At 40.6% G+C, this 12,992-nt stretch overlaps 1 protein-coding gene and 2 long non-coding RNA genes across 5 annotated transcripts in view; 1 reads left to right on the top strand and 2 right to left on the bottom strand.

Annotated features, from left to right (window-relative positions):
• Positions 1-4,768, top strand: part of kif16bb (kinesin family member 16Bb) — a 23,759-nt gene extending 18,991 nt beyond the window's left edge. For all 3 annotated transcript variants that reach the window (XM_044373652.1, XM_044373650.1, XM_044373651.1), the window contains 3 exons: positions 212-385; positions 1,212-1,302; positions 2,014-4,768. In XM_044373652.1, the coding sequence (XP_044229587.1) occupies positions 212-385; positions 1,212-1,302; positions 2,014-4,251 (2,503 nt within the window). In that variant the 3' untranslated portion in view covers positions 4,252-4,768. The remainder of the gene's footprint in view (positions 1-211; positions 386-1,211; positions 1,303-2,013) is intronic.
• LOC122997492 overlaps positions 1-12,992 on the bottom strand; it is a 19,128-nt gene extending 6,136 nt beyond the window's left edge. The window contains exons 1-2 of the long non-coding RNA XR_006407220.1: positions 12,877-12,992; positions 12,634-12,637 (exon numbers count right to left, since the gene is read on the bottom strand). This is a non-coding gene — a long non-coding RNA (uncharacterized LOC122997492). The remainder of the gene's footprint in view (positions 1-12,633; positions 12,638-12,876) is intronic.
• On the bottom strand, positions 4,869-8,531 carry LOC122997491. The gene is made up of 4 exons (XR_006407219.1): positions 8,360-8,531; positions 7,382-7,486; positions 7,141-7,190; positions 4,869-5,505 (listed from the first exon to the last, which is right to left on the bottom strand). It is a non-coding gene; the product is annotated as an uncharacterized LOC122997491 (long non-coding RNA).

The raw sequence follows: 12,992 nt of genomic DNA, 5'->3' as shown, positions 1-12,992 counted from the left end.
TTCATTTTAGTCAAAATTCTCTGTGCTTCTTTCAAATATCTGGGTTTGAGTTTCATAAAACAGTTATTAAATGAATTGGAAAAGTACAAGAAATGTGGTATGAGTGTGTTAAAAGGTGCATATGAAAGCATATAGGACTTTTGAATATCATGTGGACTGCATACCTCACGAAAAAAAACTTTGTGGGTGTGCATGTATGATTGATGACTAGGCGGATGGAAGAGAAGCTCAACCAGCAGGAGGTGGAATGGCAGCAGGTCCAAGACAGCCTGAACAGACGCAACCGGGACATCAAAAGACTTTCAAAGGAAAACAGTGGGGCTCCCCATAAACACAGAGCAGATGAGAAGACAAAAGGAGATGAGATAGAAGTGACTGGCAATGGGTAAGTTGGGAGGGAGGTGAACTGTGCTCTCCGTGGGTTTGATAATGAATCTGTTGTTGTGTACCAATTTTGTTCAGTCATTCCACAGCAAGAAGACTGTAAACCTCAGCATATGAGAGGTGTGCGTGACAGGGAAAAAAAAGTGTATGAACAAAATTTTGTCTGCTTCTTACACTGGGCATCCCTGATAAGTGTTTCTCAATTTACTCATGTGAGTAGACAAATATTACTGAGTACAGGACATCCTCTGTACTGATCCTCAGGATCTGCAAAAATCCTTTAATCGTCACAAGGACCTGCACTGTGTCCCTCTTGTTGATGTTGTCAATGCATTAATGCTCCCACTTTTCCCCCTCGACAACCTGCCGCAACACACAAAGCTCCACCAAAGCCGCTGTTTACTGTCAGAAATCATTCTGAGCTGTATATTTGGTTTCTGCTCCCCCCTCTGGAGTGCTCAGTATTGTATGTAAATCCTCAAATCAACATGCACAAATTCTATTTAATTTCACAGTTAGTAGAGTGGCTCTAATCTCATCCAGCCATTTGGGCTGTTTGCTTTTCAAATCTAATGGATGGTTTTTCTCTCTCTGTGTGTGGAGGGGGGTTTATTGCAGTCTTGTCTTTTGCCTGCAAACTGTTTGAAGTCTCCAGTGTCACCCCACAGCAAATAATTAAATTTTCTATTGAAAACAAAGAGCCTGGCAGCATGTATACGAATATAAACACAGCTGTATTGTGCATACGCCTCCTCATATCAAGATGCAATTTTAGTTTTCTAAAATGTATTATTTTGTTCTTGTATCTTAACTGTGTCCCTTTTCAGCCAGATGGATGTGCTGGCTGCTGGGACACATGAATCCAAACTGCCAAGCAGCTCTCCTACATCTGTCACAACAGACAAGCTCACCACTACAGTATGTATTCATATTTTTGTGTACAGTTACAACAAATCACATTATTTATTAAATGTAATAGAAATAAGGATTTAATCAATAAACTATAGGTTGTTTCTGAATGGAGGAAATTGCTTTTAATAGTTTTTAAGGAACTGAATAGAGCTAAAGCACAATATGCAAATAGTGACTTTGTTCTGCAGTTTCTGTTTATCGAGACATTATACTGCCACTGTGCAGCTCAAGTACAAGTCCCTTTTTTCTTTGCAAAACAGAGCAAATGTCAATACCTATCCCCTCGCCAGCCAGGCCCAATACAGATTTTTATGAGGCATGAAATGCTTTTTTCCCTTGGCTTGTTCTGTTTGTTTATTATGCACATATTTAAACCCTATTACACTTTCCTGCAGGGGTTTCAAAGAAAATGACACTCATTTTGTGAAAGCACATTGCAATGAGAGCACTTTTGAAATATTTCTGCTTATACATGTACCTTGTTGTTCATCACTCCATTTTCCCCTGCATATCTTTATGTATTCATATATAATTGAATACATAAAGATGTTTGTGGGGGGCTAGGGGGAATTTTTTTTTATTTCTCAATATTGGCAGTAATTGTTTGTAGTAAATTTCATGCAACAAACATGATTCATGAATGACTGTACAGAATCTTTTAAAGTTTTATTTCTTCTCGTTTCTCCTCTTCTCATCTGCCTACACAATGTAAACTAGGCCATACCTGGAAAATATCCTGTTCCTCACACTAGTTTTGAGTTGGATGGAGACACACTACAGGGTGGGGTGACCACCAGAGATGGCCAGGAGCAGGAGAGGGACTTGTGTCATAAATCAGGGCCAGAGCTCATGTCTGAGCAGCTGCAGAGGAAAGCTGGGAGTGGGGCTGGAGTCGCATGTTATAAGGGAGAGGAGGTGTGGTCAGGGGATGCCAGCCTCCAGCAGACAAGTGTCCTGGGCCCGGGTGATGGATGTGGCATGAAGCCAGAGGGGAATGCTAACGAGATCCAAGGTGTTGTGACTGACTGGTACAAGGGGGGACCTGGCTCTGCTGGGAGCTCATTAGGCAGCATGTCCCACCTGCAGAGAATAGGAGGAACTCGCTCCACATCTGTCCTCCCACAGATCAGCACTCATTCTCAGCTCGACAAAAAGCCTCCCAGCAGTCAGGCAGCCCGCTGTCCACCTGACGAAACTGCTTTCGAGGGCCAGTTTGGCTGTGAAGAGATGGATGAATCTGCAGGTTTGGAGGAGATCCCGGACATGTGTGTGACAGAGACTGCAAGAGTTGCAGTTCAAAGCTCAGGGCTGGGCTCTTTGCTCAACAGAGTTTCTCGGATTGTCCAGGATGCAGGGTGTCACCTTTGGAGTTCTCCACAATCACAGCAAGTCAGAGAGGAGGGAAAATTGCCTGTTGGGGCCTGCTGGTCCAGTCATGTTGTCTCTCTAGTCAGGGAAAGCAAGGTCCTGTCTGTAGTGAAGAACAGCCCTGTCTTCTCCCTGGTTAAAGGGAGCTATGTCTTTTCACTGTTCAAGGATAGTCACATTTTTTCCATGGTGAAAGACCTACCACTCATACAGCACATCCAGACAGAGATAAATCAACACCTTCAGGCTGAGGAGGCAGCTAGAATTATTCAGGGCTGCATTAGTCCTCACGCCACACAACTCCCAGTCCTGTCCCCAACTCATTATTTTATCAAAGCAGAAGAATTGCCAGATGACCTGCAGCTAATCCCAGAAGGTATCTGGACAATGAATATGAGTATTGGGGATCTGCAGTTACCAAAAGAGCAGAGCATGGCTGATATTGACATAAAACAAGGAGACAAAACAGTTACAGTGCTGTCACCAGTGAAACACACTAGTGCACCTGCAGACAAGGATCAGGCATTGGAGAATTCAGTGACTGTGCAGAACAAAGATGACATCCAAATCTTCTGTCTAACATTGATAGAATTTCCTGATGACCTTGTGAACCTGCAAAATCTTCCGATGCAAGACCTGATGGTCTCTCTGCAGTCTGTTATCTCTACCTCAGTGCTCACTTCCCAGAAGATTGTAGCTCTCTCTTGGCTGAATGTCGCTAAATGTAGCCAACCTGAACCCTGTCCTGCGCTCTTGATCCTGATGGAGACAGGCCTCTATACGCTGACTACTGACTCTGGGCTCCTGGTGCTGTTCCATCATCTCCCCTTGTTGCAGCTGAAGGAGGTGCAGATAGGCTTAGCAGGTCACAGTCTGCGTTTGACGGGGGCTACGGAGGAGAGCATCTTGGGTCTGTACACCAACAGCCAGGAGCATACCAAAGAGCTGTGTTGGGCCATACTTGGTGTCATCTGCCCCGATGACAAGAGGGTCTCTCAGCACCCACTGCTCTGCGGAGACTTAACGAGGATCTCTCTAGACTGGCAGGCTTATTTACCTGACCTGCTGCTGGATGCTGGTTTAAGGGTGTGCTGCCAGTTTCAGAAAAGTCTTACAGATCTGGTTTACCTCCTTCATTGTAACATGGATCAACAAACAGTCGCTCTGGGAGAGGTGCAGCTGCTACTGTACACAAGTGTAGGGGTGTGTGTTAGTTCCAGTAACCGCACTGCGGCTTTGGCCCAGCTTTTACTTACTGATACCCATCTCGGTCTGGTGCAGGAGGATATTGTCTTTCACCCGACCCCATGCTCTGTGATCATAGAGCCCTGCCGTCCCCAGTTCCACGATTTAACTCTTCGTCAGCGCTCAGATGTGCGCTGCGTGCTGGTGCATGATGAAGACAAGCGTGGAGCTGTCAGACTGGATGTAATCCTTGCAAATGTGAGGGCCAGGGGTCACCCTGAAAGTGCAGCTATCCCACCTGCACATGCTTCAAATTCATCTCTGCATGCAGAAGTGTGGAAATTAACTTTCAGTTGCTCCGCTGAGGCCACCTGCCTGATTAATCACTTGTCAAATGTCTGATCAAGGACTGAACAGCCGGTAATGAACAGCCCAGCTTGAAAACTCTGACTCACAGGGAGCAATGGCAAAAGTGCATCCCAACCAGACAGTGTTGTCACAGTTCACTGTGACCAATTTAGAAGTTTTTGTATTGATTTGTTTTTATATTAAATGACTTAAGTACTTAAGAATTTGTCTTTAAAACACTTTAATTTCTGTGTTTTCACAATGTTAATGTTCTTTACCCAATACCTCACCAGTAATATTGTCATAGATGTTCTTAGTTTAATGTGGGATGTTTTAAATTAGGGGTTGAAGGTTCAACATTGAGGATTAAAATCATGTTTGTAACTTTGTTTCATGGGCATTATAATATATATTTTTAAAGATTTTACATTATGATCTCAATGTCATGGTTAAGTTGTATATATGTATGTCAAGTTGTGGTCAATATCAAATATATTTTATGTAAGAAAATAGATCTATTGAGGTGGATATGTGTGAATATGTTTGTAAAAATAAACAGAAGGTAAATCCACTGCTCCTCTGGAGTTTGTTTACCACTTAGAATGCAGATAAGCTCTGATAGTTGAGCTTTTAACATGGGAAAACAAAGAATTCAGACTCTGATGCATTCCACTGCCTTCTCTAATGTCTAATATTTTGTCTTCCTTTCATCTCTGTCAGGCTTTCTTTTCCTCTCCTCTCTGATGTTAGCTTTAAGCCTCTTTCTTACTCTCTAGGACTGCACATGAATCAGTATTCCATTCTTAGTACTGAACTCACTATTATAAAGATATATTCTTAATATCTGGGGTCAAGATGAAAATCTGCTACAATTAAAACCTGCACAAATTTACCCCTGCCAGTCAACATTGTCCACTCCAGGACAATACTTGTTTATTGTATGAGAGCTGCTTTAAATTTTGGATAGTTTAATCATGCTCCATCACTGAGAAAGAAGAGCGTGAGAGAGGGAGAGAGAGAGTCTGATTCACATCTTGAGAGTTGGAGGCAAAGACTGTCTGCTCCTTTTCTTGGCTGAGTGACCCCATCCAGCATGGAAAATTACGGGGGCAATATAGTGCAATCAGTCCTCTTGTCTGCTCCAGCATGAAGGATGGAGATTTGGCCTCGAATGAAGAACCACATTGCACCTCATAGCGGTGAGGTTTGAGCCAGGATGAGCCTTTAGGGATGTGAAAGGGTTGTTTTTCTCTCTTTGCTCCAGACAGTTAATTAGCATTCAAGCCATCCACTGTGTATCATGCCTTCCTGTGAATAAAACACAAAAGGTAGACAAATCATAACCTGACGTATTGAAAATGAGGCTGGGAGTCTGGGAGTGAAGATTAGAATTGTGGGTTTAATTTTCCACAGGTTAATTTCCACATTTTCAGATTACATCAAAGCTAATGTTTTGCAAATATTTTTGCAAGTAAAAGTTCAATACAAACAGACAAAATGAGACACCGACTATTAGCGATTGAGAAGTTGTAATTGTTCGAGCTATTGCCATGTGCAGTGTGGGCTGGTGAGTTTGTTCCTTCTTGAGGCAGTTGGCTAACATCTCAACCTTTCTGCCTCTCCTGTACCATATGTGACGCCTTCAGTGTGTCGTTTTTTTGATGAAACTATACTTTGGGAATGTAAATTGAGGGGGAGTCTATAATCCTTAATGCCACCGGCATTAAATTGTATCTCAGTGAAAATAAGAATAATTAGTGGTTGTAAATCAAAGTTTAGGAATGTATCTCTCTGCTGAAATAGAAAAACACTGCTCATCTGCTATCCCGTGTCGTGTTAAGCTCACTGACTGGTTTGTGTCTGAAATAGACAAGAACTCTTGTTGGGCACAGACTGGTTAAGAGGAAGTGCTCATTCTCTGACACAGACACACAGACACACATACCCACTGGTAGGCTTTGAATCTCTAATCATTACTCTGTGTGATTTCCCACTGGGTTCTCCGGCCCTAATACGCACCGTCATTGACAGCACATAACAGGATAATTTGTTTACCTCCTCCTTTGGAAGCATGTGAACGTGACCTAGTCAGTTCTCTCATTGCTTAGCCGGTGATGGGCTAAATCTTTTTTTTTTGCGCCTATCTTGATCATTCTGCCTGCCCATAGTAGCCACAGAAATTTAATGATTCACTTTTTCTTCAGAGGTTTTGAGGGCTAATCCACGACCTTCTGTGTAGCTATAAATTGGTCCTGATGATGTTTATATAATATTTTATAATTAAATCTGTTTTAGGCTGGCAAACATAAAACTTCCCCATCTCCTGTAGTTTCTTTTGCCTGAAGAGTCGGTTTCCTGGATACAAATTAAGCTTTGCTCTAAAGTAAAAACATCTTGTTAAACCAAGACTTCATCTTTCAGAGAGGCTTGCTTCCCAATTTAACCTGTCATACAGGGCCTTTGGAAAAGAGGCCAACAGATCAGCACAGATCATTTATAATGCCGGTGGTGAGTTTGCCCTATATTGCACACCCATGTGTGGATATAGGTAATCTGTAAAGCATTGGACTGAATATTTAAGTGCAAATGTCAGCCTGCAGCTTTACTGGTTTGGTTCATACTCAAGCACTGTATATTACAAGTAAAGTCAAGTCAATTTTTATTTACATTATACTCAGCATTAGCATCTTGGAAAATGAAAAATCTTCATAGTTTAATGGAGGGCAGTGTATACAAGCTAGTTCAGATAAACTACCCAAGTGCTATGCTCACGCCTGACTTTATTTTCTGCTACACCCCCTTCATAATCGGGCGGTGCATTCAAGCCACTCTTCTCACTCAGACATTCCTGTTGTTGTGCATTATCTGCAAACAGCTAAAACAAACAAACCTGCCACTACCATATGCACACTTGGCTGTCAACAGCCCAATCAGAATACTTACCTAGATTGCTTTGTGGAGGAGATAATAGACCCTCACAGCAGACAGTTTGACTTGTCAAAGCAGAAAGAACACAAGTGGAATTAATAAAAATTAATCATGACTGCATTAGGTGAGTCAGTCTCATTACTGACATGGCTTTCTGGGACATTTAAATGAATGGAGCCATCATTACTGTTATTATTTACATCTGTACTGCTTTCCAAAATGTCTGCTGTGAAAAGGATCTATTGTGTTTGCTTACCTAGTCCACCTGCTGCTCCAGGTGTTATTTGCAGCCATTTGTCAAATCACATGCAGGCCACAAATGCCTGCATGTTATTAGGGAGGAAGCTGGAGTTGTCCTGTTCTTGATGTGGTGACAGGACAGATTTATTCTCCACTGAGATGTCAAACCACTGCATTACTTAAACAGGCTAAGTATTTTCTGCTTTTGCTAACATGTACTGTATGTTGCGAGGCAATGCCTTAGCCCGATTTAGGTAGTTGTGCTTAGCAGTGACTGTTGGTTTGAGTTGCTTGTAACCAGATTACATACAGGATGATGTCTTTATGGTGACTTTAAGCCATTTTAAAGGGGACATATTTTAGAAAGGGAGACTTCCATTTCTTTTTTGATTATAAAGCAGGTCTAGGTGCTAAATAAATACTGTGAAAGTATCAAAACGCTCGGTCCTTATTCAGAGACTTCCTTTAAAAAAAGTTGTTTGGCCTTCCTTATGTAGGAGTATTAATACTTTATTAATGAATTACTTCGTCATTAGGGCACCACCTCCTTTTTGGTTAGGATTTGTTAGTGCCAGGAGGGAGCACTAACCCTTGTTCAGTTTAATCAATGAATCAGTCCCATAATCGTAAATTCTTGTCCCAAATAGTGACCTCTGTTTACTGCAGCTCAAAGAAACAACTAAACACTTTTTGGATAAATGAAGACATTTATTAATAGCTAAACGTCTAGAGGATACATGATAAGGCATAGATAATATAATATATACAGATAATATACAGAAAATTATAAATAAAAAGAGAGTAAAATAAATAAATAAGGCCTAAGAATGATAAAAAATTTAATAAAGAAAATTATTCCGCAAGAGTGGCTCGAAGTGCGTGACTCGAGGCTTAATGCTAAGGGAAAAGCTAATTCAATTTCTCTAAATATTTTTTTTTAATTTTAACGTTATTCGACATCAACCCTTGATCACAAAGCCATGTAATGTCTTACTGTTGAGGTGTCTTGTTGTGGTAGAGGCGTCATCTTGGCAGGTCCAGCGTTGTTTGACGCAGCATCACCAGCGGTGTTGAAGTGGAACAGCCCGGATCAGCTGTGGGCTGTAGCGCATCTCAGTGGATGCAGAGGCGTTGAATATCGGTGAAGAATCAAGCCGTCTCAGGCTGCTCTGGCAGAGTCTTCAGGCCGGCTTCACTTCTGGGTTGCAGTCTCTCAGAGAGCAGTTTCAAGCGTTCTTCTTTTTCTTCTTCTTCTTCCTCTTCCTCAAGGGTTTAAGTTGCAGATTCAGGCTTTTGGTTGGCTTGTTGTAACTTAAGTTGAGTGTCGAATAAAGTTTAGTCTGACTACGCTCAAGTCTTCAGCGGCGTCAACTTCAAAATAAAATACTGTCCGTGGAAATACGAGACTTAATGTTACTAATGAAACAAAACAAATTAACTTGTTGCAATAAAAGATATATATATATATATATATATATATATATATATATATATATATATATATATATATATATATATATATATATATATATATATATATATATATATATATATATATGTGTGTGTGTATATATATATATATATATACACGTTATGTTATATATGTACACGTCTTAAGAGTATTCTTGACTTCTTGGAGGCCAGCTCAAAGAGGAATCTCCTTAAGGCTGTTCTCATAAGTTAGAATAAAACGGGAGGAGTTTGGGTGTCTTCTAAAGGGTTTCGCGCCGAATTATTGATGAATATTCAGTTTCTTTGCTCTAGGGGCTTTAGGTGTGGTTGGTGGTCTGCAGCCTGCGTCTCCTGAAGTAAAGGAATTTGGTGAAATCTAATTCTGAGTTTTTACATGCAAAAATTCACACTTCAAGTCAATGTTGCCTATTATTTCACATTAAAGCTGTAAACACATTCTTTTCATAGTGTCCAAGGATTCATGATATTTCTGATTAATAACGGTCCTGTCAGCTTGTATCATATTTGTAAAACCATTCAAAAACAGTTAAGCAATTTACATGATTCATGATAAGTCAATTCTTCTAATAACAAACATTAACCTTCATATTAACACTTCACGATGTCTAAGCATACAACCTTCATTAGTTCAACATTCTCGAACTATTTACACAACTTAAACCATATTCACTTTCAGAAACATATTTAAATATAAGTTGACATAACTTACTTTATAATATAAAACCATTCAATGTGACTATTGTTTAACAATAAAAGAAACTTTAAACTCAAATCCTTCAAATATTATCTTTACATTCCTTTTATTTTAGAAACTTCAGTCTTTCAGTCAAACTACTTGTCTAATTTAACTACTAAAATATGATTGTTTATGAGGCAAATGGATCACAAGTTAAACAGTGAAAATACAGATACATGGTTATTAAACATTCAGTAACTCTTCACATAAGGGAATTCAACTCTTGTCAATAGAGGAGCAGTATTGTTACCTGTTAGTATAAAAGGATAATACAATCTAAGTCTTCTATCTCTTTAGTAGACAGTCATACACCTATGAAAGTTATACTGTTTTTCATGTATTTACATGACAAATAACATGATATAAGTAACATGATGGTTAGACATTTAATTTACATGAATTTCAGGTTTGTCTCAGATTTGAAAGGGGCTTCATGAAGTCCTCAGGAATGTGGATTAGTTTATGGCTTTGGTGATAAGAGCCTGTCTTCCATCTATACGGTGGGAGTTGTTTTCCTTTGGTCCAAGTGGCCTTTAAGGTCATTTCATGCTTTTCATGCTGTTGTAATTCAACTTATCGAAATGGTTTATTAGGAGGTCTTTCTGAGTCTGTTGAGTCTGATCGAACCCCCACTTGGAGGGTTGCAAAGGTCAGTTCTGCAGGCCGAGGGTCTGCTCTTACAAACTTAGGAATCCAGGGAGTCTGTCTCTTATTTTCCTTTAGAATCAAAGATTAGTTAACAGAATTAAAGAACAAGCAGTTGTCCTCCTACACTTAAGATTGTGATGAACTATACATTCCTTGCCTTACCTTGGTGGGGCAGCCTGCCCCTCCAACGGGACCCCCTGCCCCTGAAAGAAACTAAATATGCACTTATGTGCACGTGTTGCATTTCTGCTGTCATTTTGCTGTCATTTATGGTCATGCTAGTTTCTCTCTTCTCTTCTGCTACAATCTGTTACCTGTGGTTGGCCTGGGTTTACGTCACTCATAAAACATTCAGCCATCAGAAGAGAGGGGCAATGAGCAGACACAAAACAGCCTGTTTCAGGCTGAGTGAGACAGAGGGGCTGCATCCATGGCTTGTACAATTGTAACTAGGTGCCTTTGGACCATAAAAACATGCAAATGTTTGTAAATAGACAATTTAGTTAAGTATCCCTGCAAGTCATGCCAGTGAGCCAGCACAGTACACACACACAGTAGCACAGTAGCAGAGCTAGAACTGATAGTCGTTAGTGAAGGTGTTACTCACACCTGTGCGGCTCCTTCTCTGACATGTCAAAGTGTCTGCCATGAAGAAGCTCTGTTGATGTCTGGAATATAGTACCCTGTTGGCTACAATTCTCAGCTTGGTTATTTTAATCAGACACCTGTTATGAAAGGTGTCACAGGCATACATTTCTGTGCATTTAGACAGTATTATGCTCGAACTGTATGCTGCTGTCTGTTTTATTGCTGCCCTGCGTATTTGCTTGTGGGTAATGTCAAGGCGTATGCTGAGTGCTAGTTTCTTCTCTTATGCTGCTACTACTATACACATTTAGCTATGTGCAATATTTGCAATGGTATTAATTGTGAATTATTGTGTTTCTTCTGGTTAGGGTTAAGCATGTGCTTTGTGATGCCCTTTATGCTGTTAATTTATGTAGTGATTAAATATGTGCACTCATGATTGAGCGTCATGGCCTTCTGAATTGGTTTTGTGGCATGTTCCCTCTGAAGGTTGCTGCTGTTTTAAAGGGCATGATGCAATCTGAGGTCTCTAGTAAAGGATGATATTGTTTGTTGGCTTAAGAGACACCATTCAAATAAATATGTTTCTATAATAGAGAGCTACATGGTGGTTCACATACTTTAGTTGCATCTAAACTGCTGAGCTCCTGTTGCATTATGCTGCTACACTCAACTGCACTCATTGCCAGTTAAAGCTCATACCCATGCACTAATGGCCATCTGCTTATCACAGCACATAACCTTTCATAAAATGAGATTATCTTCTCCAACCCATAAATTTGTGATTTTAATATGTATAAGTAAATACTGTATCTGCTTCATGGCTAAATGCATATCAGGTGGATTGTTGGTTTTGGATTTAGCCTCAGTTAACTAGATAGCATACTTCTGTTGTGGTTGGTGGTGCTTAGGAGGGCAATGGTCACGAGACGTAGAGTCCACATATTGTTTGTCATTGGGCTCTACATCAATGCTATCAACTCCGCACATAGTCACATTATAATCTGTTCGTTGTTTGGTGACATTGGGTTTACAGTGAACACACTCGAGCGTGTGAGTTCAACATTGATGTTTACATGATTCAATAAACCATTCTGCATAGAGCTGAAACCTTGAACTGGTGACTGAAACATTGGTGCTAATTATGAATAAAGAGTGCAATATGTGTATGAGAAGCAGTAGGGTACCGAATATGTTAATTTGTAGATAAAACCAAAGTCACATCAGTACTCTTTTTGAAGGCTTTATGTCAAGGGCACTTTTTCAAGTTCAATTCCAGCTGAGTGCTGGTCTTTTGAACGTCCAGTATGTGCATCCCCACTGCTTTAAATTCATTTCAGTCAAAAGCAGCTCAATGTAATTAACTTCATCACTATACTCCCATCTAATGAGGGCTTGTGTTTGCCAGCAATGGCAGGTTTTTATCCAGGCCTCTGATGGAACGTGTTGGGGGTGAGTCTCAATGGAGACGGACACAATGGCGACCTGAATGTCACTGGCATCTTTGAGCCTCGCTCATTTGTGAATGTCTGTCCGCAGGCCAGAAAAAAACTCTCTGCCCTCTAGAAGGATGAGTTTGTCACACAGTGTCATTTTTAAATTGGACTCCATTTCTCCCTGCCCACCCCTGCTCAGTTTTGGATCTCACATGAGCTTCATTAGCATTTGCAGGAACTGCGAGACATTTACCACCATGGATTGTGACAGATTTCACAAGCTCAATTTTACTGTTGCCCTGGGGGGGAAGAGGCAGTATTCACCATCTGTTGATTGTGACTGTATCCGGCACTTCCATAAGAGGCTGCCTTTCCGCCAATGTTAACAGCCCTATGATAATTCTGGTATCTACACATGAACTGGAAAAATACTTTAAAGGTCCAGTGTGTAGAATTTAGTGTTATCTAGCAGAACAGACTTGGCAGAAATGGAATATAATATTCATAAGTATGTTTTAATAGTGTATAATCTCCTGAAAATAAGAATTGTTGTGTTTTGTTACCTTAGAATGAGCCCTTTATATCTACATAGGGAGTGGGTCCTCTTCCATGGAGGCCACCATGTTGCACTGCCATGTTTCTACATAGCCCAGAATGGACAAACCAAACACTGGCTCTAGAGAGGGCCTTTTGAGTTTTTCACGAGTTTCGTGGCTACCATAGGTTTTCCTACACACTGGTAAGGG

Source organism: Thunnus albacares, chromosome 14 (assembly GCF_914725855.1).
Source record: "Thunnus albacares chromosome 14, fThuAlb1.1, whole genome shotgun sequence".
NCBI classification, from domain to species: domain Eukaryota; kingdom Metazoa; phylum Chordata; class Actinopteri; order Scombriformes; family Scombridae; genus Thunnus; species Thunnus albacares.
This window is presented reverse-complemented; position numbering and strand designations above follow the sequence as displayed.